This window comes from Entelurus aequoreus, linkage group LG11, assembly GCF_033978785.1.
Source record: "Entelurus aequoreus isolate RoL-2023_Sb linkage group LG11, RoL_Eaeq_v1.1, whole genome shotgun sequence".
Lineage (NCBI taxonomy): Eukaryota > Metazoa > Chordata > Actinopteri > Syngnathiformes > Syngnathidae > Entelurus > Entelurus aequoreus.
The window spans coordinates 53,630,272-53,657,458 of NC_084741.1; the positions used below are offsets into that span (position 1 = coordinate 53,630,272).

The following is a 27,187-nucleotide window of genomic DNA, read 5'->3' on the forward strand; positions in this document are numbered from 1 at the left end:
AGTCGAGAACGCGAAATGGACATTCACAGTGACTTTTATCTCCACGACAATACATTGGCGAAGCACTTTAGCTACGGAGCTAACGTGATAGCATCGGGCTTAACTGCAGATAGAAACAAAAGAAATAAATCCCTCACTGGAAGGATAGACAGAAAATCAACAATACTATTAAACCATGGACCTGTAACTACACGGTTAATGCTTTCCAGCCAGGCGAAGCTTAACAATGCTGTTGCTAACGACGCCATTGAAGCTAACTTAGCTACGGGACCTCACAGAGCTATGCTAAAAACATTAGCTATCCACTTACGCCAGCCAGCCCTCATCTGCTCATCAACACCCGTGCTCACCTGCGTTCCAACGATCGACGGCGCGACGAAGGACTTCACCCGATCATCAATGCGGTCGGCGGCTAGCGGCGGATAGCGCGTCTGCTATCCAAGTCAAAGTCCTCCTGGTTGTGTTGCTGCAGCCAGCCGCTAATACACTGATCCCACCTACAGCTTTCTTCTTTGCAGTCTTCATTGTTCATTAAACAAATTGCAAAAGCTTCACCAACACAGATGTCCAGAATACTGTGGAATTTTGCGATGAGAACAGAGCTTTTTGTATTGGATACAATGGTGTCCGAATACTTCCGTTTCAACGATTGACGTCACGCGCATACGTCATCATACATAGACGTTTTCAACCGGAAGTTTCGCGGGAAATTTTAAATTGCACTTTATAAGTTAACCCGGCCGTATTGGCATGTGTTGCAATGTTAAGATTTCATCATTGATTTATAAACTATCAGACTGTGTGGTCGGTAGTAGTGGGTTTCAGTAGGCCTTTAAAGCGTGGCAGATAATATGGTTAACAGCCTCCTCCAAGCACATATACAGTAGATATACAGTAGATGTTGGCTTGTTGAAAATTATTTGAGCAGTCCAAACCGCCCATGTTATATAAAATAATGCAAGTGAATTGACTGAATTTTGTAACACATTTGTTTTTAATCTTTAACAATGTGTGTTTTAAGTTGAAGTTAAAGTACCCATGATTGTCACACACACACACACTAGGTGTGGCGAAATTATTCTCTACATTTGACCCATCACCCTTGATCACCCTCTGGGAGGTGAGTGGAGCAGTGAGCAGCAGCGGTGGCCGCACCCTGGAATCATTTTTGGTGATTTAACCCCCAATTCCAACCCTTGATGCTGAGTGCCAAGCAGGGAGGTAATGGGTCCCATTTTTATAGTCTTTGGTATGACTCGGCCGGGGTTTGAACTCACGACCTACCAATCTCAGGGCGGACACTAACTTTACCTGATATTTGTCTCGTCTGTGTACTTTTAGCCTTGTTTTCGGTGTTTACCAGTTATTGTATTCGTCTTAAAGCACAGGTCAAAATTGGCAACCATAAATCATGAAGCATTTAATAAAAAGTAAATAAAGCTTTCTATTATATTCTAACCTAATTCTAGATTATTGCAGACTTTATCTAATATGTAAAATAATTGTAAACTGTTTGTTTGAGTGCAATAGGAAAAGCCCATGTGTTTAATGTGGCTTTTAATTTTATTTTCAATGTTTTAAAGTTACTCTTTGGGTGCAATAAGAAACATATGTTTTATCATAAGTTTTACCATAAAATGTGTTGTTAAAATGAGGCCAATAATGACAATTATTGTGGTCCACTTTATTTTGAAAAGTAACAAAAAGTATTGAAACACATAACAATATACATTTTGGTACCACAATATTGGTGTCGATGCAACTTTAGGTGTGACGCATGTGCAAACGTAACTATGTAGTCGCTTACATGCCTGAACGTAAACTATGCAGTGACGCAGTAAGTGGTGTCCCAATTCCTAGGGAAGATTACATAGCTCTACCCCTTTTTAATTACTTTCGAGTGTGTGGTGGTAGTGGGTGAGGGCTAGTGGTAGTGAGTGAGGGCTAGTAGTAGTGAGTGTGGGGGTGTATTGGGATTGGGCCTTAAGCTTATTTTTTTCAATATTGCACATTATGAGTACCGGTAGCCTAAATTAATTGTCGACAAATACAATCTTTGAGACGTCCCATGGGCCGTATTGTAAACGCCCGCAGGCTGTAGTTTGGGGACCGCTGGTTCAGAGAAAAAAATCGGAACATCTCTGTATTAAGGTGTTGATATAGTGTAGATGCCTTGTTACGTAAATGGCAAGTGTTTGAATACTGCAGGTCATCCTATGTTTATGTCATTTTATGGCCTTTTATAATTGTGATAGAGGCGAGAATGCAGGCTGTGCAGACTAGCCTTAATGGTAACTGCAGTGTCTTTACGCTTGAAGGACAAGAAATAACCACTCTACTTTCAGCAAGAGTAGACATTAGGCTAAAGCCTTTTGTGTTTCAGAAGGACATTAATGATGTGAAATGAAGAGACAGTAAGACTGATCGGGTGCAATGAGGTGGGCAAGGGGAGGGGATAGATAACAGGCTGAGCAGGATGCAGAATTAGACCGAGGGTTTGTGCTACGGACTGAGGAAAAGATTGCATTGGCACAATCTGCCGAGTGCAGAAAGTTTTCACAAAAGTGGACACTGCTGCAGAAGATACTCTTGAGGCCATACAGTACATTACATAAAACCTGAGGCTCCAACGTCACACAAACAATGACCCTGATGATCGACTAACACACTTTGAAGCTTTGGCAAACATTTTAAAATATATTTCAGCAGACAAGAGGTGTGTACAAACTGCAGTTTATGTAGGTTTTCCCCCTCAGGACTCCTTGCTCTACAAGTTGGCTATTGCAGCTAGAAGATAAATAAGTGTGTGGGTGAGGAGAAACAGTGCCACCGTTTATATGACGTCTTCCAACAGGAGTGTCTGAGGTAGCGTTGTGGACCGCCGCAGAATTAATTCAAACCTTATCACGTGGCTCCTCTAGGGCAAAGCTAAGTGCTGCACTGAGCTCTCAAGTGCCGTGCTATGTTCTGCACAGCAACAGAGCGGGGCTTACTTTCACTTGGACTAATCTTCTAAATGAATCACAACAACTCTCAGTTATTTTATGTTGAGTTGGGAGAATTGTTTGTATTAAAATGTGAACCCATTTTTTGCATTAACAACAAAAATAAAAGCAGAAGGCTTAAAAGACAATGGGTACCCTGGGATAGGTACTTGGGGTGCTGAACAAAGCTGAAACTCACCCCTGTGATGGTGAAAAGTCAGGTGCTGTATCTAGCAGTTCATGCATTGTGCTTAGGCTAACAATGCTCACCGTGATAATGTTCAGTTTAAAATTGTAATTATCAGCACAGAGACAGAGAGATATGTGATTTGCATTACCACATGGACCTCAGCGTTCATTTGACAAATTGTGGAAGACTAGAATGAGTGACCTAATTTAGTCTATATTTAATGTAGGAGACTATGACCTACATATATGATAGAAAACTGTCACGTTAGAAAATAACACATTCAGTCAATAATCAAATGTTTTGCTTTATCAGCTTTATGGCGCTTGAAGTAGATAGAATATGTAACATTGCAAGACCTGTCTCGAAACAAATCACATCAATAGATTCCCCCCCCCCCAGACTAACATATGATTGTATTCATTGTGAGCAGTTAATGTCAACAGAGCAGTAATACTTAAATCAAACTCAGTTCTAATTTTCACAGGCCTCTTGTGTTAGAATGTCTGATAAAATAATAAATGACAGCGATGTTTGGAATAACAGTGTTATTAACTTTTCTTTTGTAGGACCGGTAACCTTTCTCTGGTAAGAAAGGGAAACCAAATTGAAGCGACCACCTGATAACAAAACAGAGTAACAGAAGCTACAGTTTGCAAATAATTCACTCAGATCTAATAATACATCACTTAGATACACACAGACAATATGTTATTATGTTGTTGTTGTTTTTTTAAAAGTAAAATTACTTTGCCTGGTAACTAAGGACATTTGTTAAGAATTCCGTTTAGGAAAGTAACCAGTAATTATAATTATTTACTTTTCAAAAACCCTGTTTACTAGACAGGCTTGACTGACGTATGCTATTATTTTTTAACTGCGTCACCCTAAGGTCTGCATATTTTTCATTGAGCACTATCTCAAAAATAACACTTGCAGCGAACACGTAACTCCAGTTTCACGGAGTTACAATTTTCTATGTTTATTGAACAACAGCTAATCCAACAAAGATAATCCGAAGCCGAACTCTGTTTAATTCAACAGTACACTCCCTTCTAGATCAAAAATGGGCAGCATTGGCACTATTGACCTTCTGATAATGAACAATAGAAATAGTTGTATTCAGTGACATGATTTATTCTGCCCTGTTTACTTCCAGTGAACAAAGTTGTGGGCCACCAAAACGTGCAGCAAACAGGGTGTGAACTATCCAAATTCGCAAGGGGTCTAGATATTACTGCTAAAAGCAGACGAGCAGAAAATAAATGTGTGCAATGGCTTAAATCCATATGCATTGTCAAAAAAAGATTTGTCGTGTGATCTCAATGATTATCAGTGGGTCGAGTTCCCAGACATCTCCAAATATCTGGTGCTCCAGACGTCATTCTACACAAAACAAATGAAAGCTTGGAAATGCATGGAGGCCTACAATTTATTTGGGTGTGGCTGGGTCAAGAAAATTGGCATCAAGACTTTCCCGGTTAATCTTGCATCTTGTTTGCTCGGGCTGGGCGATTGCATGATCGTGATCGTTGATCGCGATTCATTTGAGTTTGATCACGGTGATCAGCTGGTAGCATATTTACTCGATCAAACAAGGCGGATATGTCTGTTAGAAGTTACCGCAGTAGTAAACAGTAGGAAAGCAACAATGCTTGGTATTAGCCTGCACGGAACAATCCAGCTTTATTGACCGTGATCCTGTGTGTGTCTCTGCAAACAGATCATTGGTGTTCTTTTTGTTTGTTTGTGGATAAAAAAAGTTTCGTTACTGACATTATCAATAAACTTGTTTTATGTGGTGGTACACATTATTTTAGAGTACTATATTTTCTGGACCATAGGGCGCACCAGATTATAAGGCGCATTAAAGGCGTCATATTATGATTTGTTTCTAAATTTAAAACATTTCCTTGTGGTGTACATACTGTAACATGTAATGGTGGTTCCTTGTTCAAAATGTTGCATAGATTATGTTTTACAGACCATCTTCAAGTCGCTTTCTGACAGTTGCTTCAGGATGCGCCGTTTTGTGGGCGGTCATTTACGAGGCTCACCTTCGACAGCGTCTTCTCCCCGTCTTTTTTGTTGTAGCGGTGTAGCGTGCAAGGACAGGAGTTGAAGAAGTGTCAAAAGGTGGAGCTAACTGTTTTAATGACATTCAGACTTTATTTCAATCAACAACGGAGCAGCATCTTCTCAGCCGTGGCTCACTAGTGCAAAAACGCCGGAAATGTGTCCCGTGAAACTCTCAAATAACTTCCAAATAAGTTCCTTGGGTGAATTATGTAAACCCACTACACTGGTAGTTTTTAGCGCTTCCATAGTGAGATATAAGTAGGGATGATGCTCGAACCCGGTTTTCCCGGTTGTTCGATAAGAAAAGAACAGAGTCCTCGGACTCAAATCCCTTTTTGAGAACCGGTACCTGTTATCGAGACCACTATAGTAAAGAAAAAGAGTTGGTTCTTTATTCGAATCCCTGGGAACGAATCCCGTCCCGACAAGAAATGTCCCGTAGGACATCACAAGAAATGACGTCATGTAGCTCAGTCATTTGTCACGGTGGGGTGCAGCGTGCTGCGGTTCGTTCTCCCGGGACGCAAAACTGACGGCTCCGGACGAAAGCGTGCAGGTAGGAGATGATTTATTCCTCATAAATCATACACATTACAACAGACAGGAACAAAACCAAAGGAAAGCGTGCCGTTCGCACGAGAAGCTAAAGCAAAAACTTACTTAGCACAGGAATACTAGAAGCTAAGGTAACTTTAGCACAGGAATCATGAGCTCGAAAACCAGAATGCCAACGTAACTATTGCAAATCAATCAATCAATCAATGTTTATTTATATAGCCCTAAATCACAAAAGTCTCAAAGGGCAAACAATGAAGCCACGACGAGTGACCAGAAAAGGCAGGCTTAAATAGAGTCTCTGATGCGCAACAGGTGCGCGTACAAGGTAGGTGAAAATCATAAGTAACCATGGTGACTAAAACAAACCCCCGAAGTGCACAAAACAACTAAGGAAGTCTAAAACTAACAGAACTAAACAAAACATGATCCGACCACGGATCATGACATCATTAGGCATCACTAGTGCTTTCTTTATTTCTTTGGTTTATTTGGAACATAAACACACTTACAGTATAATACATCACAGTTTCATATCATTTCACTTTACAGGAGTAGGAAGAAGTAAAGCTTATTTATAATCCTACCCCTTTCCCACTTCATAGCTTTTACAAATATATACATCATTTACTGACCTTTTTATAATAAAATATCTGTGAATTAGTATATACAACAGTTTTGTAATATGTAATTAATTAATTCAGTCATTATTAATATACTGAGATGAAGAATATCTTATTTTCAATAAGGTTGAAAGTATTTCTCATAACTCTTCTTCTTTGTACTTTGTAAGCACTATTCATTTGAACGACCTCTTAAACTGCATCATATCAGTACAATGTTTAACTTCTTTGCTTAATCCATTCCATCATTTAATTCCACATCATTTGAGCTGTTTGCAATTTTACCAAATCATCTAACTTTAATATTTTTGACTCAATAAATAAAGTGTTTGTATGTTCTCTATATCCAACATTATGTATCAGTCTAATTGATCTGTTTTGTAACACGGTTAACGAATATAGCGCACATTTGTAGTTATTTCCCTACATTTCTGCACAATAACTCAGATATGGTAATACTATAGTAGCGAGCAGTAGAGAATGTGAAGTGAAACCAAATATTGTGTGTTTTTTTCCATATACAACAACCTATCTGGACTCGATAAGAGAATCGATAAGGAATCGGTTCGACAAGAGGATTCGATAATAGGCTCAAACTCGATAATTTCTTATTAAACATCATCCCTAGATATAAGTTAGAACTTTACGCTACTTTATATTAGAAATGGCACCAGCACAGGGTGGAATGACCCCTAAACAAGATAGTGAAAAATAAGAAGCTTATTACAGTGCTATTTTGCTAAATTGTGCAAATTTTCAGGAGTTATGCAGATCTCAAATACACATCAGCAGGTACCAGAAAGTAAGAAAAGTTGGCTTTGCATATAATTGTGAAACAAAACGCCAGATAATATGTTATCAGTAGGTTATCAGGTGCCTACTCAGTGGCCTAGTGGTTAGAGTGTCCACCGTGAGATCGGTAGGTTGTGAGTTCAAACCCCGGCCGAGTCATACCAAAGACTATACAAATGGGACCCATTACCTCTCTGCTTGGCACTCAGCATGAAGGGCTGGAATTGGGGGTTAAATTGGTACTTTAACTTAATTTAACTACGGATCAGTTTCCACGGAGGATGTGCTAGCTATTCAAAGTCAGGAACCAGGTGGACCTCTCCTTTGTGCATCGATTGGTGACGTCTAGGCGCTCCGACCTGTCTACATGCAAGAGGATCCCCTGCTGACCTCATATGGACTGGCCCCTTCATTGCACCAGTCACCTGGAGGGTGCGGGGGCTCCCCACATCTGCGGTACCTTCCAAGGTTTCTCATTGTTCCCATTGGGTTGAGTTTTTTCTTGCCCGGATGTTGGATCAGAGCAGAGGATGTCGTTGTGGTTTGTGCAGCAACTTGAGGCATTTGTGATTAAGGGCTATACAAATAAACTTTGACTGATTGAAGCTTGTGGCATTTTTCCTTGCTGGCCCACCATTTCGAGCCTCGCATATTTAATGAGCAGGACGTGACGTCAGGTGAATACAACCTATAGGTAAATTTGTTATCACCGTGTTAGTTTGTCAGGTAGGTAGTGGAAAGGATTTCCACTAATTTCACTTTGTGAATAGGTGGCGCAAGAACACATACAATTTTTGTAAAAATATGAATGAAAAGTAGATGAAGGAAGTTATTTTTTCTTTTTGCCATTTGATTCCCAATTGAAACATTCCTCCGAATAAAGTGTTACGGTAATTTTAAGTCGTTTTCGGTGTAAACTTTGTTACTCTTTTTGTTAATATGTTATTTAGTTAGACTTGTTGGTCAATGAACTTGACCTACAATTGTGTTGTGTCTTAAAGGCCTACTGAAACCCACTACTACCGACCACGCAGTCTGATAGTTTATATATCAATGATGAAATCTTAACATTGCAACACATGCCAATACGGCCGGGTTAACTTATAAAGTGACATTTAAAATTTCCCGGGAAATATCCGGCTGAAACGTCGCGGTATGATGACGTATGCGCGTGACGAAGGCAGTTGAACGCGTCATCTTGGAATAGGTCCCTCCCAATTTAAACAGCTCTGTTTTAATCGCTAATTTCCACAGTATTCAGGACATCTGTGTTGGTGAATCTTTTGGAAATTTGTTCAATTAACAATGGAGACTGCAAAAAAGAGAGTTGTAGGGAAGCGGTGTGTTGCTGCTGGATGTAGCAACACAAACCAAAACACAACCGGTGTTTCATTGTTTCTTTTCCCAAAAGATGGCGGCCAAGCTTTACTATGGAACAAAGAAGTCAAGCGAACACGGTTGGATTGGACGACACATACGAAGTACAGTGTATTATGCAGCGAACATTTCGAAAGATCATGTTTCGAAGAGGGTCCCTTGCGAATGGCAGAAATGGGAATCAGCACTCGTCGACTCGTGCTGAAGAAAGGTGCGAAGCCAACTATTTTCGATAGACCACGGACAAGTCCGGAGCACCCGACCCCCTCCACAAGCGGACAGACTGGGCACATGAGGTCTGCATTTGCCAAAAGGGAAAGGAAGAGGGTAAGAATCTTGATATCCAGTTTTCATAGTCAGACTACACTGTTCCAATATCCATTTCTTTGTTCTCAATTGTTGAAACCCCCCCACCTCCACACCCCGGATTGTAAATAATGTAAATAATTCAATGTGATTATCTTGTGTGATGACTGTATTATGATGATAGTATATATATGATAGTATATATCTGTATCATGAATCAATTTAAGTGGACCCCGACTTAAACAAGTTGAAAAACTTATTGGGGTGGTACCATTTAGTGGTCAATTGTACGGAATATGTACTTCACTGTGCAACCTACTAATAAAAGTCTCAATCAATCAACCAAAACTAACACACACAGTCATAGACTACTCCAGTGGTTCTCAACCTTTTTTCAGTGATTTTCCCCTGTGAACATTTTTTTAATTCAAGTACCCCCTAATCAGAGCAAAGCATTTTTGGTTGAAAAAAAGAAAAAAAATACAGCACTATGTCATCAGTTTCTGATTTATTAAATTGTATAACAGTGCAAGATATTGCTAATTTGTAGTGGTCTTTCTTGAACTATTTGGAAAAAAAGATATAAAAATAACTAAAAACTTGTTGAAAAATAAACAAGTGATTCAATTATAAATAATATTTTGTACACATAGAAGTAATCATCAACTTAAAGTGCCCTCTTTGGGGATTGTAATAGAGATCCATCTGGATTCATGAACTTAATTCTAAACATTTATTTTGTTGAAGTATTATTCAATAAATATATTTATAAAGGATTTTTGAATTGTTGCTATTTTTATAATATTTAAAAAAAAATCTCTCGTACCCCTTGGCATACCTTCAAGTATCCCCAAGGGTATGCGTACCCCCATTTGAGAACCACTGGACTACTCCATGAACAATGAAATAAATTAACAATAAAATAGTCTACATATAATTATTGCTTCAAGTTCTAGTCAAGTTCTTCTGCAGTATAAAGTATCGTACATTTACTGACATTACTGTCAATAGTGTCAATACTGTCAATAGATTACAATAGACAATAATATAAAGTATTGTACATTTGTACATTTACAGACAATAGATCAGATCATGGACAGTACGACTACGGCATCAGTGGCGGATGCGGTGGATGAACCAATGGCAATGGCACTAGATTTGCCTGATGAGGAGGGCGATCAAGATCAGGTTCGATTTGTTTTCCTAATCAATGTTCAAATGGATTACAGTTCAAGCCCAATCCAAAAGTATTCATAATTAATGTAAATGAGGTATCCATATTACATGTAGCTGTTTCTCCATTTCCAGGGAAATACAAGAGAACAAGGATGCCAGACGGACTGGGTACCGATTGGGACAGCACCAACAGCAATGACCAGTAGCAAGAGCACCCAAACAGGGAAAATACATCATAGATCAAAGGGTATGTCTATTTCGGTGACGAACATGATTCTGCACATCACAGTACACATTGCACGCTGCCTGTGCAGAGTAGAGTAGACAGATAAATTAGGTGATTCAAAGACAATAATTATTATGTGATTCTAGTTTAATTTTAACAGATTATATAAAACAACTTGTGCTTGATTTTATTGCTAGGACACCAGGTGACCCCAGATATCCTCGAGAGGGTTAGAGCTCGGCCGGCCAGGGTTAGTGAAGTCCCATTGTCAAGTGTAGCAGCTCCATCTGACAGCCCCGAGATGCAGACTAACATAGCAGCTCCAGGTGTGTCTGGAATGCAAGCCAAGCTACGACCACCTCCTGCATTGTTTGATGAAGGACCAGCATCAAGTCCCACTGCGCCTTTTGTTGGTGGTTCTTCCGATGACAGCTATGTGCCGAGTGAGTCAACGACATCGGATCCGTGTCAATCTGACGGGTCGCCAGATCGCCCATGTACTCACCAGATGCATGAAGAGGGCTGCCACAAGGAACCGAAGTACATCATCTTTGAGTCGTGCCTCCAGAGTCTCGTCAAGTGGTGTCACTGTCCAGTCTGTGGCAGCCAGGACATAAGCCCTTCTTGGGATTCGAACGGTACACAGCTGACCATGACTCTTCAATGTGCATCATGTGACCAGAGGAGTAGTTGGAGCAGCCAGCCAAACATTGGCCCTTATGCCGCGGGCAACATCCTGCTGTCTGCTGGCATCCTCTTCGCTGGGGCATCTTCTGGCAAGGTGTTGCAAGTGCTGAACAGCATCGGAGTGGTCACGTATGTGAAGAGGACATTTTTCAACCACCAGGAGCTCATCCTGCAGCCAGCCATCAAAAAGGTGTGGGAGGAACAGCAACGGACGCACCTCACCATGCTGCAGGTGGAAGGCCGACCCCTCGTCCTTGGTGGTGATGGGCGAGCAGACAGTCCGGGACACAGCGCCAAGTTCGGTACCTACACCACAATGGAGCTTGTGGCCAATGTGGTTCTCGACCTTCAGGTTGTACAGGTACGACCATATAATCTCACTAAAACACTAGTAACACAATAAGCAGATAAGGGATTTTCCAGAATTATCCTAGTAAATTTGTCTAATAACATTAACCATTTCAATGTATACTAAGCCCCTTTTTCATTTTTTTCTTTGCTCATTCCTTTTCTGTTATATATATTTCAGAGCAACGAATGTCTTGGCAGCTACCATATGGAGATGGAAGGACTGAAGAGGATGGTGGAACTGCTGATCAGCTGGGACCTGGATGTCGGGGTGCTGGTGACAGACAGACACAGACAGATCGCTAAATGGATTCGTGAAAACATGCCCAATACACGGCACTGCTATGACATCTGGCATGTTGCAAAATGTTAGTTGGATTATTTGTATGCATGACAAGTTGTGAAGTAGTGTGTACATATCAGTGATCAGATGAATGCGATATTGTATTTAATCCACAAATTTCTGTTTTTTTCTGTTTGTAGCCATCGGAAAGAAACTGAAGGCCATCGCCAAGCATAAGGACTGTGAAGACCTGAAGCCCTGGGTGCAAAGTATAATCAACCACCTCTACTGGGCAGCAGTGTCTACACCGCCTGGAGAGGGGGAACTTCTGGTTGCCAAGTGGAAGTCTGTGGAGCGACACATTCAGAACATCCACAAGGACCATGGCGACCTCTTCCCAATTTGTACTCATGGACAACTGCAACGGCAAAAGAAATGGCTCAAACAAAGTGAGTAGGCAAATAAGTTGCCCGAAAGCAGTGAGGGACTAGCAGTATTTTCCTGCACATCTTTTGAAAGTCAAAAAATTCAGATAAACTTGTAAGTAAATAACCAGTTTAAGTTGACTGGAACATTTTTGTAGAAACGTTGTTCTATTTTAAATTTATGTTTAGGTTCACGCTCAGCAGTGAAACTGGAGGAGGTGGTCAACAACAAGTCCCTGCTAAAAGATATCGCCATGCTGTCGGGTGAACACCAGACTTCCAAGGTGGAGGCGTTCCATAGCCTTATCATACAGGTGAGAATTAGACTGATCGCCTGTAGGTGGTGTCGGTGGTTACCACCTGCCACTAGGACTTTGGTGGCCAGGGAGCAAAATACTAGAGCATACTAAATGAAGCCTTGATACAGTCAGTGTAAGCAAGAGAATGTTGGAGGTCCAACATAGTGGCTGGCATCTTGGTGAGAAAGATTGCAAACAATTCTGGCGTGGTGTTAACATTGAAAACAAAACAGCTTCATTACTGCAGGAGATCAAGCTTTAATAGCTGACTATTAACAGTTTAATACACAAACATTTGTATTCAAATTTACAAACAATTTATAAATTTACACACACATTGTATGGACGCATGACTGAATAAAGTGTCTTTTATCTTATACAGTTCGCACCGAAAATGTATGTCTTCTCATACATCGGAATGCTGTGCAGGTATGTTTCCACACTAATCTAAGTGTCACTAGTGTGTGCCATACTTTAGTACTAATTATTACATTATTCTGTTACCACACCTAGGAACCTGCTTGCTGGGCTGCACTGGAACGAAAATTCGAGCCGCCCTATAGCCACTACACAAGCGGGTGCTGAGCGCTATGCAGTACGCTACCCGAAGTATAAAGCAGGGGGCCATGTGGTCAAGAAAATCGCGACAGAGCCAACATACCGTAAGTGTAGAGGACACAAAACATGTAAACACTTGACACTTTGTATCATGATAATAATACTGTCAAGTTTCACTCTCCATGAGTATATTATGTTGTGAGCAGGAACATGTACAATTGTATTTTTCAGGCTACGTAGATGACTTGATCAGGGAGGTTGTTGCTGGCTGCAGACAGACCCCTGACGAGAGAACACCACTCAGCGTCACTGTGGATGTGCCTCCCTTCCTCTGCGATGAACTGGAGAAGCCAGACAAGGAGGAAGCCATCGCCAAGCACAGGAGTCGCTTCGGTAAGTGTGAAATGCCCTCCCGGTAACAGTTAGAGATGCTACCTCAGTAGAAGCATTTAAGTCCCATCTTAAAACTCATTTGTATACTCTAGCCTTTAAATAGACCCCCTTTTTAGACCAGTTGATCTGCCGTTTCTTTTCTTTTCTCCTCTGCCCCCCCCCCACGTGGAGGGGTTATTCCGGTGACCATGGATAAAGTGCTGGCTGTCCAGAGTTGGGACCCGGGGTATACCGCTCGCCTGTGCATCGGTTGGGGACATCTGCGCTGCTGACCCGTCTCCGCTCGGGGTGGCCTCCTGCTGGCTCCACTGGACCCTCACTAATATGTTAGACCCACTCGACATCCATTGCTTTCGGTCTCCCCTAGAGGGGGGGGGTTACCCACATATGCGGTCCTCTCCAAGGTTTCTCATAGTCATTCACATCGACGTCCTACTGGGGTGAGTTTTCCTTGCCCGTGTGTGGGCTCTGTACCGAGGATGTCGTTGTGGCTTGTACAGCCCTTTGAGACATTTGTGATTTAGTGCTATATAAATAAACATTGATTGATTGACTGATTGATTGATTGATTGATTTTATTGATTAAGTACAGTGGCCATGTAGATTCTGTTGCAGTCACTGCACGTCTTGGAACCCCGTGTAGTCCATCGATGGGAATGTTGTCCTAATCTTATGTACTACACAAGCTGGTAGTACCACCCTTATGTCCTTTCCCAGATATCCCCAGCAGAAGCGGACAAACTGTCGATAGGCTGTGTGTCGTCTCCGCCTGCAAGTAGCAAATGATGGCAGCTGTTATTATCCGGACATGGATACACAGTGACTCACTGTTCTCTGAGATTCAAAAGACATTGTCATGCATTCTATTCATTTGTCATTTACTGTTGCAGTAAATTGTAAATATTGTTGACATCTACGGTCCATCTATGTAATACTTCTATGATATATAATGTCATGTGCATTGTAGCACAGTACATTTCACAGAATAAGAATAAGATAAGAAAGTGCTCATTCTGACTTATCTTCCAAAGGTTGATAGAATAAAGAATTATTTAAACTTATTAGTGCCTCACTCATTTTGCTGTTGCTGCAGCATGCCATATTGCTGTTTGTAGGCGTTATACGCTGTCTGCAGCACCCATTCATCCAGACACACAGATGGAAAGCCATGGTGGTCTATGATGCACGTCTTCACCCCCTCCTCCTCCATCGTTCTGGTCACTGCCTCTATTTCACTACAGCAGACACACTCAGCCACTGTCTCCATGTTCACACAGTTTTGACATGTACACCTGGAAATAGAAATGTTCATAATATTTGTAAATCAATTCATATTATTGACACCTGCAATCTGCAAACATGTGGAATAATTAATATTATCATTGTCTTGTTGTGGATCTTATTAATCTGCATGCATATTTTTAGTATTGCCGGTATATGGAGCTGTGGCCCATAGAAATAATGGGTAATTAATTAGGTTTGACATTGTGTCAATGATAGATACTTAGTGTATAGATAGGCCTGGGGTGTAAGTTGTAACACTAACAGTAACACATTGTGTCAATGATAGATACTTAGTGTATAGATAGGCCTGGGGTGTAAGTTGTAACACTAACAGTAACACATTGTGTCAATGATAGATACTTAGTGTATAGATAGGCCTGGGGTGTAAGTTGTAACACTAACAGTAACAGTGCAAGACTAGGCCACAAACTAAAACTAGTCTATAAATAAATAACATATTACCATTCTGTATTCTCAAGGCGATCTATGTCGTGTGCTCCTCCAGCATCAATAGCAGCAGCGTCCTCCTGACCGTCTTCATCAGCGTCGGGTTCAAAGCGATATGGCTCTATCCCTCTCACAGCTTCTTCCCTATCTGAATCGCTTCCACTCCCCACTAGTCCTTCACTTGCACTTTCCTCATCCACAAATCTTTCATCCTCGCTCAAATTAATGGAGAAATCGTCGCTATCTCGGTCAGAATCGCTCTCAGATCTGGCGGCCATCATTGCAAACAATAGGGAGCTTTGCGGATATGTTCAATTGTCCACGTCACGCTACTTCCGGTAGGGGCAAGGCTTTTTTTTGTCAGATACCAAAAGTTGCTATCTTTATCGTCGTTTTTCTATTCTAAATCCTTTCAGCAAAAATATGGCAATATCGCGAAATGATCAAGTATGACACATAGAATAGATCTGCTATCCCCGTTTAAATAAAAAAATTTCATTTCAGTAGGCCTTTAATTATAATATTAAATGTTGCAGGAGAACAGAAGTGAACTGGCTCTTGGCAGGATAGAGATCTTTTACATTGTGCTTTCACATTCCTTGTTTTCTTTTTAAACATGAAACTATTGCGACCATAGAATGAATAATCAATGGTTAAACAATTTGTCCCCATGTAGCTCTTGTACTTAGTGGGGACCTAAAATAATTTTCCACTTAGTTGACTTATAAATGTTACAATGTTGGATACTCTTAAACTACAACAACTTAAATAATGCCAAAGCATCAAATCATAAGGTTAATGCATTTACGCATGAGCTTTTACGCAGTTTTGGATGTTTCCCAACGCTGTTTCACCGTCTTTTATTTAACAGGAGGCAATTTGTGACATTGCAGACTGACTAATGTACTTATGTGGGCATCCTTGTACAGTATATGCTGTTGCTGTTCCTCCTCTCCTCTCTGCTGAGCCAAGACTGCAGGCTCAAGCTTCCAGTGTCAATCCTCTCACCACCTCCCGCCTGCTCTGATATTAGGGCTGCAACTAACGATTAATTTGATAATCGATTAATCTGTCGATTATTACTTCGATTAATCGATTAATAATCGGATAAAAGAGACAAACTACATTTCTATCCTATCCCGTATTTTATTGAAAAAAAAACAGCATACTGGCACCATACTTATTTTGATTATTGTTTCTCAGCTGTTTGTACATGTTGCAGTTTATAAATAAAGGTTTATTAAAAAAAAAATAATTTTAAACTCTGCGCATGCGCATAGCATAGATCCAACGAATCGATGACTAAATTAATCGGCAACTATTTTAATAATCGATTTTAATCGATTTAATCGATTAGTTGTTGCAGCCCTATCTGATATATATAAAATTAATACTTCTGTGTCTGTTTGTCCACGTCATTTTACACTTGACTATATTGTCAACACTGGCCAGTACAAAGGTGGATTAGCCGATAAACTCAGACGAAAAAGGATTTAAGGAAACACAAGAGAAGGTAAGATAACATTATTTTCACCTAATCCTAGCATGCCACGTGATGTGCACAATAGCACCAACATGCCAAAAGCAGTGAGGTAAATGCTGCTAAATGCAGCCTTTTTTGATGCATTGTACGCCACAAAAAGTGAACCTAGTTAGGGATGGATACAAAATGTTGTACTTTAATAGGCACCGACCGAATTCCGTCAATTTACGTATAATCAAACTGTGCCAAACTTCCATACCTTTGTTGCACGTGAAGTCCTGCCACAGACGCAAACACTTGACGCAAAGAATCACTCAAAAAATACTCGGGCATATTCAGCCCAAATGCCTCTTGGTAATGTTGCAATTTTCCATGTCAACAAAGCAAGTATGCCTGATAGAAAACACTTGAGTGTACAGGAAAGCTCCACTGTTTAAAATGTGCGAGCTGCATGCTAATTTACATTGGATTTGCCATAGACATGCTACCGATTAGCATTATTGAATTTACATGACGATTACAACACCTCCAAATTTGGTAATGAAAACTACAATTAACATGCACGTTAAAATCAAACAGCTGATGTGTAATAAGTACAATACTTAAAGTTAGGGCTGCAACAACTAATCGATTAAAATCGATTATAAAAATAGTTGGCAATTAATTTAGCCATCGATTCGTTGGATCTATGCTATGCGCATGCGCTGAGGCTACGTTTTTTTATTTTTTTTAACCTTTATTTATAAACTGCAACATTCACAAACAGCTGAGAAAGAATAATCAAAATAATAGGGGTGTAACGGTACGTGTATTTGTATCAAACTGTTTTGGTTCGGTGCGGAGGTGTACCGAATGAGTTTCTACACGGACATATAAAGTAGCGTACTGCACGTTGTGTAAACAATACTCAAAATGCCGGACGTTTGAGGCATTTAAGAAACTCCGCCCTGACAGCTCCGCAAAAGAGGACATGTCCGGTAAAAAGAGGACGTATGGTCAGTCTATCGTAGCCCATTAGCTGCTAGCAAAAGAGGATATGTCCGGTGGACCGGGCTAGGTCCTGACCAGACGTCCTCTTTTCACCGGACATGTCCTCTTTTGCGAGGCTGTCCGGGCGGTGTTTCTAAAATGCCTCAAAATGTCCGGCATTTTGAGTTAGGGTTGCGTGTATTAACAATGTACGTTCAGGGTTAAGAAGGTTAAACACCAAACAAATTGTGCGTGCAGCAGCATTCGCGAGGGAGGGGGAGAGACAGAGAGAGCGAGAGAGTTGTGATAAACGCGCATGCGTCGTCAGGCTCTGCTTTTTATCGATAGATTTATCAGATTACATTTTTTATTATCTATAGCTGGGGTGTCAAAAGTGTGCATTTTTGTAACATTTTTTTGTTTTATTAGGCAAGTTGAAAGAACATGGCGCCAGTATGATGTTTTTTTTCCAATAAAATACAGGAAAGGATAGAAATGTACAGTAGTTTTTCTCTTTTATCCGATTATTAATCGATTAATCGAAGTAATAATCAACAGGTTAATCGATTATCAAATTAATCGTTAGTTGCAGCCCTACTTACAGTATAAACATGTTTTAGGGCACAACGAATGACTAGATTCAGTTTAATGTGGAATAGTATGTTGCATGGTATGTTGGCTAGTTAAGTACTGTAATCCGTACACTACTGCTCCTTAGCATCTTGGAAGTTCAACTGCATGCAAGGTCTACTATATATTACTTGAAAATAAGACAACTGAGAACTGGACAGCACAGTAGCATCATCTCACTGTTAAATGTTACCTTTAAAAAATTAGATTTCATCATTAAACAAATTGGCATTTATTAAAACATGAACACACACAGAAGTACCAGAAAATGGTACCATTGAGTACTGCTATCGATTACCAGGTATGGAAAATTAGTACCGTATCGATTCAAATTTGAAAGGTACCCAAACCCACACTTAATGTTGTGGCCGGTAAATCCATATGTTGTTTGTGATGTTTATTTTCGACCGTGTCTGAACAAAAAAGCAGTGATGTTAATCTTCAAGATATATATTTAATAGTGTACATTTTGAAAAGATAAACTCATCTACTTCGTGGAGGGGTTCATTTGCATTCCAAAGAGAATGCCTCCACAAACAAACCATTAGCAGACAGAAAACAGGTTATATATAAATGTGACGGTGGAACAAAATGTATTCCCAATTTACAACAAAGCACATCAAATATGAATTGTATAGACCACAAGGAAGTAGATGTAGATTAAATTCATCATAGGTCCCCTTTAAATAAAATGATAACGTTGCAGCAAGTTGAACTCCACCGGGTACAACTTAATGTTCAGATACAGTTCTTGGATAGTTGTGGTTCAATAAAATATATTTAAACTTCCTGCCTGTGGAGGAAAACGCTCTTTTAGATGTAGTTAATAAATACAACTCAGAAGGGGAGAGGTCATCTTCTTGAATGCAAATCAGGTCAGCGTGACAATTATGTCACCTTCATCAGCTCAAAGGATCTGATGAAAGACAAAACTGCTGATGCTTCTCCACAATGACGAAGTATGTGCATTTGTGTAAGTCTCACTGTTACTATGCAGCCTAATCTCCCCACCTGTCGCTGTGCCTTCCTCCCATGTGAATTGTTTTAACCTCACACCACTACGCCACTGGGAATGGTGGGGGCAGGTGTGTCTTTGCTCTGCCGTGGCTGACGTGATGCAGTGCAGTGAGCCTGTCAGTGGACACTCTGCCGCTGCTTGCCTTCTCAAAAGTTGAAATCTGGGAGAATGGAACACCAAATTCACATTTAAAGACTGCAATGGCTAAAAAGAAAATATAGGCAAATGTATCCTGACAGTTCCAGCATTGTTCCAATTAAATTATGTCTTTGGATATTGGTAGTAACTCCAATTTGCGTTAAGGTGCAATCTCTCGTTGCAGGAGAACTATTATTTTTTTCCTCTTACTCCCCTCAGGTGTCCTAGCGGGAATTTGTCTACACTGCTTCAAAGAGCTTTGACAGGCAACACCCTCTCTATAATATCAGATTGGAGCTTTTGGATATATATTTATGCTATTATCTGAGATGCCATTGACTTCCTAGAGCGCAGACTCGTCATGTGGGCCATCAACACCTTCTATTTACATGTAACTTCTCTGCTCTGCCCCTTAAAATGACCCCTTATCTTGCACACCTTTTCTCTGCCTCAGAAACAGGTGATCTAATCTATGCAGGAGCTTTGTCAATGGGGGCTCATCTAAAGGTTGTATTCAGACATGTGACTTTTGAACACAAGTGGTGGGCCATCAAACCAACATGGCTACTGTGCACTGTGCAGCAAACAGAGTGTGAACTATCTAAGTACGCATGGGGAATACATCTTACCATTTAAGCAAAAAATGCTAATTATGCAATAGAATCTATCCCTATGCATTAGCAAAATAAGATTTGTCGAGTGATACGAATGATTATCCGTCAGTCGCCTTCCCAGGCATGTCGAACTAGCTGGCGCTCCAGACATCATTCAATACAACAAAACCGATGAAAACTTGGAAAAGCATGACGGTCATCAGCTTCTTTGTGTGTCGTTGGGTCAAGGAAATTGGTATCAACTTTCAAGACTCTACCAGATAAATCATGCATCGTTTTTACATAGTTAATGAGCCGGACGTGACGTCAGGAGAATACAACCTATTGCGCCAACAAAGCCCTCTAAATAACCAATTAAAACCCGCCAACCCCATTTACATATCGTGACCTGAATAATAACCAAATATTAGCGATATTGTTATTATAAGTGCTAACGCGAACAAACTATTTTTAGAAGCACATTGATCACAAAGAGCTAACTAACTTATGCTGCAGCATTGAGCCGGCCTGCATTGCATTTCAGATGGTTGAGGTTAATTCTAGATTATAAACCATGCCTTTCACCTGGATAATAGGAGGATTTAGCCATAAATCGAGAAGTTGTTCATCTGTGGCATTCAATTTATAGATGGTGAGAAAGACAACCGAAAATGGTGTCTGCAGGCAGCAACTTTACCTTTTAACTTTTGTGTGGATTATGATTATTGTTCATCAAAATGGGAAATACGAACATCCTATCAGTCGGCATCCCAGTGAGAGCAGACATTGTAGAGTAAGTGATTGTTTTATTATGTTTATATTTTTTTATTTCTTGTTCAGCAAATAGTGTTTCACTAAAGCTGGGCGTGTTTAGCACACAGCTCCTAAAACTTGTAGCTCACCCTCCTCCATAAATTCAGGCTAAAATAATAAGATTCTGGATCATAATTTTCCCTAGGTAATCATTGTTGGCTCTCCCAAAGTCTGCTTGATTAGCATTTTTGTTGTTGAAAAAGGGATCTACAGTTCCCACCTCCACGTCACGGATCACGTAACTGGCTTGCTCATTATCTCTCAAAATGGCTTGAGAATCTCTGTGAGATCATATCTATTTACTCGCAAACTTTGTCAGTCTTCTGGTGTTGTAAATCAGATATACAGTAAATGATAATAGCTTCAATATAGCGGTAACTTGTACTTTAAGTCTGCGGGAAAAATATCTGAGATGTCCAGGGTTCCAGGTAGGGCTGGGCAATATATCGATATACGCGATATATCGCGGGTTTGTCTCTGTGCGATATAGAAAATGACTATATCGTGATATTCGAGTATACGTTCTAGTATAGAATCATCATACCGGTGTGATTATATGTATCAAGTGTTAATTCAAGGCTAGAGATATATATCGTGTATCGCGATATGGCCTAAAAATATTGAGATATTAAAAAAAGGTCATATCGCCCAGCCCTAGTTCCAGGGCATCAGGCCTATCCAGTGTCTCTTGTGCTGCATGCTTCATAGGCAGAATATCGACAAAAGTATTGAAACATTTGATCATTTTATGTACGGAAACTAAAAAGTAATAAAATATAGAGTTGGGCTCTCCCCTTTTTAGTTCTTCAGGGATGGCTTGAAAATGTGTTTGCCCATTAATTCACAAGGTCAATGATATTGGAATAGTGTTTTTTCCTCAAACTCAACTTTCTACTTCACCCCAAATGTGATTTAAGTGGTTGAGATAAGGCTCTACTTGGGGCAGTCAAATTCTTTCACAAGAAATTTAACTCCCAATATGGAATTTGAAACTGAAAATCCTGGATTATCTGGATCCTGATAAGCACTTAAGATATAGAATCTGCACTTCCAGTCTAAACTAGTCTGGTTTGGACCAAAAATTTAAATATATTTGATGGTCACTTTTGTGTTAGTAAGCAGATCAAATAATGGTATCATAAACAAATAGTCATGCCTCAATTCAATGACGTATGCGAAGCGCACATTGCCCGATTGGGTGTTGCTAGCTATGCACCACCTGACTATGGTCACATTTGGAGACATATCTAATGTTTTGGTCCATTAGTGCAGTCTGCATACACACTTGCCTCACTCAGGACTAGCGTCCACCAGGAGGCATATCCCTCCCTTTTGGTCCTGGACCGCGTTCATAGTTGAACGAACCGTACAGTAAGAAAAATAAACAGACTCTAGACACTTAACTGGACCAAAGGTGCAGTTAACGCACCTATATTGACTAATTTTCATAAAATGTTGTCAATATAGACAACTGAGGTAACTTAATATACACATTTTCAATTGACCAACCTAAATTACACACTTTGCTTCCAGGTAAATATGTGACAGCATCTCTTCGTTTGCTGCAAATGTCTGTTTGACTAAATCTGACAGACCAAGTCGAGTTACCTTTCCAACATCTGACTAAAACACTGGAGGTATCAGGTAGGTAGGGCCATATGAATCACAGACCAAATCATGGAATTGCCCACTAAAAATGGAATCTAATAGGGATTTAACGGTTTTGTAGATACCGCAATATTACTGTTTCAAAATCTTGTTAATGCTGTGACATATCAAACAAAAACTTACTGTGGAGTTTTTTTTCTGGCTCTTTTACTTTGGCAGGTTAGAAAATAAACTACATCTGCCAAAATCCTCTGCACAGCGCTGGTCCGCAATGTTTTAAATGCAAAATTTTAAAATTTATGTCTTAACGTATTACTTTTCTGAAACTGCTCTGTGACATGTGCTGTTGACCTCTTGGCCAGGTCACCCTTGTGAAAGAGATCTTGATTTCAATGGGTTTCTTATCTGGTTAAATAAAGGTTGTAATGTGGGGTATGGAGCGAAAAAGAAAGCAGGAAGTGAAGTGTGTTCCACTCAATAGTAGATAGAGAAAATGTTTTTGCTGAGGGACACCACTTGCTGCACACCAAACTACTTGAAAAGCTACCATTACCCAAAAAGATATAACCAGCGAAAGAAAAAATGCCAATTTGTGAGGTATTTATATTATTAAAAGTTAAAATATGGGTTAACTTTTCTGAGAAACTGCATTTCCAAACTGATAGAAAAAAATGTCCACTGTAGAAGACACTGCTTCTTTGAAAGTAAGAGTTGAGGCACATTGGATGTTACTACACAGTTCTTTGCACTTAAAAATACTTGTTTGTAGTGATAAATATGATTAGAACATTTTAACATTATGTTTGTGTTCAATTACTGTCACTGTGTTTATCCTAAACATTCCGGCCACTTCATTTTACACACTACGGCATTTTTAAGTCTTTTTTTGGACATATACTACAATAATATAGTACCGTGGCTTAATACCATGATAATATTGTACCATGAGATTTTGATATCGTTACATTCCTAGAATCTAATATTTAACGGAAAACCCGAAAATTGACAAAGATGTAACTAATTTTTGCATGCAACTCATACAAAACCAATTGTTCTTACCAATTGGTACCTGCTGTTCTGCATTTGGGATCTGCATGAGTCCTGAAAATTTAAAACCAAAACGTGGAGGCATTGCGAAGATATTTACAAAACATGCCTTCCTATCCACTTCCTCTAAACCAGGGGTGGGCAATTAATTTTTACCGGGGGCCGCATGAGCAACCCGAGCACTGCTGGAGGGCCACATCGACAATATTTCAATTAAATTTTGCTCAATATTATTTTTGAAATACCGTTAGATAAATAATAATAATAATAATAATAATAATAATTAATAATAATAATTTCATTTAACCTGACTTAACTTTATACAAAAGCAGATTGCTTTTGATGGATTTATTTTTAACACTGTCTTACACAACACTTCCTGATGTATAATACAATGCAAAAATGTCAATTTCGGCACAGGGTTATTTTCTGTCACTTTATCCTGCATCCTCTTTAAAAGTCCAACATTTTTCCCCGTCAGATTTGGACAACCATCTGTTGTCACACCTGCCAGCTTGTCCCATTTCAGTCCTAACATGTCCTAACACGCATTTACCTCTGTGAACAAGTCATTACCTGTGGTTGTCCCTTTTAATTGACTGCATGGCTGCCAGCTCCTCCGTGATTTGAAAGTCTGCAGTTATCTCACGTAAGAAGATGAGCAGCTGGGCAGTGTCACGTACATCGCAGCTCTCATCCAAAGCCAGCGAAAAACAGTCAAAGTCGGCAATTCTGTTCTTCAGCTGAAACTCCAAGTTGCCAGCGATGGTATCAACCCGCCTCGTTACAGTGCGTCGGGAGAGTGACACGTTCTCCAATGCGCCCCTCTTCTCCGGGCAAATCAGCGCAACAGAGTCCAATAAGCACTACTTAATAAACTCTCTGTCAGAAAACGCCTTACTTTTTCTGGCGATTTTCTGAGAAATGACGAAACTTGTCCTGACGGCTGCATCTCTTGGGGTGAGAAATTTTGCAAAAAGTCCTTGTTGGGTTTGCAGTTTTACTATCAACGCATCAGCCTCCCTTGCGTGCTCTTCATCGGACAAATTCCGGTATTTTTCCTCGTGCTTTGTCGTGTAGTGGCGATTCAAATTATATTCTTTAAAACACAGCAAACTGTGTACTACAAATTAAGCACACGGCTTTACCTTTAATTTCTGTAAATAAATACTTGGCAGTCCATGTCTTGTTGAAAACACGCCATTCGTCATAAACTTTTCTTTTTTTAGCGTGAGCTGACATCAATTGTCGCTGTGCACTTTCACTCACAGGTTACACACGGACATACGTCCATAAATAACACTTTTCAAAATAAAAGCACGACAGTTGTATTGCACGTACGACACAGATGTTTTTTTTAAAATTTATTTTGTAATTTGTGATTGTCGCTGTTCACATTCACTCACAATCACGCACGCGCATATTTCCACACGGAAGTAATACAAATAACTAGGGCTGTGAATCTTTGGGTGTCCCACAATTCAATTCAATATCGATTCTTGGGGTCACGATTCGATTCAAAATCTATTTTTTTCAATTCAACACGATTCTCGATTCAAAAACGATTTTTTCCTGATTCAAAACGATTCTCTATTCATTCAATACATAGGATTTCAGCAGGATCTATCCCAGTCTGCTAACATGCAAGCAGAGTAGTAGATTTCTGTAAAAAGCTTTTATAATTGTAAAGGAGAATGTTTTATCAACTGATTGCAATAATGTAAATGTATTTTAACTATTAAATTAACCAAAAATATGACTTATTTTATCTTTGTGAAAATATTGGACAGTGTGTTGTCAAGCTTATGAGATGCGATGCAAGTGTAAGCCACTGTGACACTATTGTTCTTTTATTTTTATTTTTATAAATGTCTAATGATAATGTCAATGAAGGATTTTTTAATCACTGCTATGTTGAAATGGTAACTAATATTGATACTTTTGTTGATAATATTCATTTTTGTTTCACTAATTTTGGTTTGTTCTGTGTCGTGTTTGTGTCTCCTCTCAATTGCTCTGTTTATTGCAGTTCTGAGTGTTGCTGGGTCGGGTTTGGTTTTGGAATTGGATTGCATTGTTATGGTATTGCTGTGTATTGCTTTGTTGGATTGATTAATTAAAAAAAAAAAAAAAATATATTTTTTTTAATAAAAAAATAAAATAAAAAAAATAGATTTTTTAAAAATGAGAATCGATTCTGAATCCGCCTGTCAATCTCACGATCCACTCTTCCCCCACTCGTGAACAAGACTCCAAGGTACTTGAACTCCTCCACTTGGGGCAGGGTCTCCTCCGCAACCCGGAGATGGCACTCCACCCTTTTCCGGGCGAGAACCATGGACTCGGACTTGGAGGTGCTGATTCTCATCCCAGTCGCTTCACACTCAGCTGCGAACCGATCCAGTGAGAGCTAAAGATCCTGGCCAGATGAAGCCATCAGGACCACATCATCTGCAAAAAGCAGAGACCTAATCCTGCAGCCACCAAACCAGATCCTCTCAACGCCTTGACTGCGCCTAGAAATTCTGTCCATAAAAGTTATGAACAGAATCGGTGACAAAGGGCAGCCTTGGCGGAGTCCAACCCTCACTGGAAACGTGTCCGACTTACTACCGGCAATGCGGACCAAACTCTGGCACTGATCATACAGGGAGCGGACCGCCACAATCAGACAGTCCGATACCCCATACTCTCTGAGCACTCCCCACAGGACTTCCCGAGGGACACGGTCGAATGCCTTCTCCAAGTCCACAAAACACATGTAGACTGGTTGGGCAAACTCCCATGCACCCTCAAGGACCCTGCCGAGAGTATAGCTATATGTATAGTATACCTCCAAGTCAGAGTCCATGGTTCTCGCCCGGAAAAGGGTGGAGTGCCATCTCTGGGTTGCGGAGGAGACCCTGCCCCAAGTGGAGGAGTTCAAGTACCTTGGAGTCTTGTTCACGAGTGGGGGAAGAGTGGATCGTGAGATCGACAGGCGGATCGGTGCGGCGTCTTCAGTAATGCGGACGCTGTATCGATCCGTTGTGGTGAAGGAGCTGAGCCGGAAGGCAAAGCTCTCAATTTACCGGTCGATCTACGTTCCCATCCTCACCTATGGTCATGAGCTTTGGGTTATGACCGAAAGGACAAGATCACGGGTACAAGCGGCCGAAATGAGTTTCCTCCGCTGGGTGGCGGGGCTCTCCCTTAGAGATAGGGTGAGAAGATCTGCCATCCGGGGGGAGCTCAAAGTAAAGCCGCTGCTCCTCCGCATCGAGAGGAGCCAGTTGAGGTGGTTCGGGCATCTGGTCAGGATGCCACCCGAACGCCTCCCTAGGGAGGTGTTTAGGGCACGTCCGACCGGTAGGAGGCCACGGGGAAGACCCAGGACACGTTGGGAAGACTATGTCTCCCGGCTGGCCTGGGAACGCCTCGGGATCCCCCGGGAAGAGCTGGACGAAGTGGCTGGGGAGAGGGAAGTCTGGGTTTCCCTGCTTAGGCTGCTGCCCCCGCGACCCGACCTTGGATAAGCGGAAGAAGATGTATGGATGGATGGATGGATTCTGAATCGCACAACGTGAGAATCGCGATTCGAATTCGAATCGATTTTTTCCCACACCCCTACAAATAACGCTTTTCAAAACAAAAGCAGCACCGTTGTATTGCACACTCGACATAGATACTTTTTTAAATGTAGGTTGTAATTTATGATTGGCCTCACGCGGGCCGGACAGGGACGCACAAAGGGCTGGATGTGGCCCGCGGGACGCAGAATGCCCAGGTCTGCTCTAAACGGTCGGTTTAAAATGTTCCCAATAAATTATGTCAACAATTGGCCACATCGTCAGCGGATAATCCATACTGTATATGGTAT

The 27,187-nt window shown here is 40.6% G+C and overlaps 2 protein-coding genes across 4 annotated transcripts in view; one reads left to right on the top strand and one right to left on the bottom strand.

Moving 5' to 3' along the window:
• The window catches only part of zhx2a (zinc fingers and homeoboxes 2a), an 87,987-nt gene that overhangs the window by 46,545 nt on the left and 14,255 nt on the right, over positions 1 to 27,187 (bottom strand). The gene's annotated exons all lie outside the window — the stretch shown is intronic.
• LOC133660252 (uncharacterized) lies at positions 8,649 to 13,856 on the top strand. The gene is made up of 10 exons (XM_062063557.1): positions 8,649 to 8,924; positions 9,981 to 10,091; positions 10,212 to 10,326; positions 10,503 to 11,353; positions 11,522 to 11,708; positions 11,824 to 12,072; positions 12,238 to 12,362; positions 12,730 to 12,776; positions 12,861 to 13,009; positions 13,137 to 13,856. Exons 1-10 carry the CDS (start codon positions 8,763 to 8,765, stop codon positions 13,322 to 13,324), a joined length of 2,184 nt encoding a protein of 727 aa, XP_061919541.1. The 5' UTR covers positions 8,649 to 8,762; the 3' UTR covers positions 13,325 to 13,856.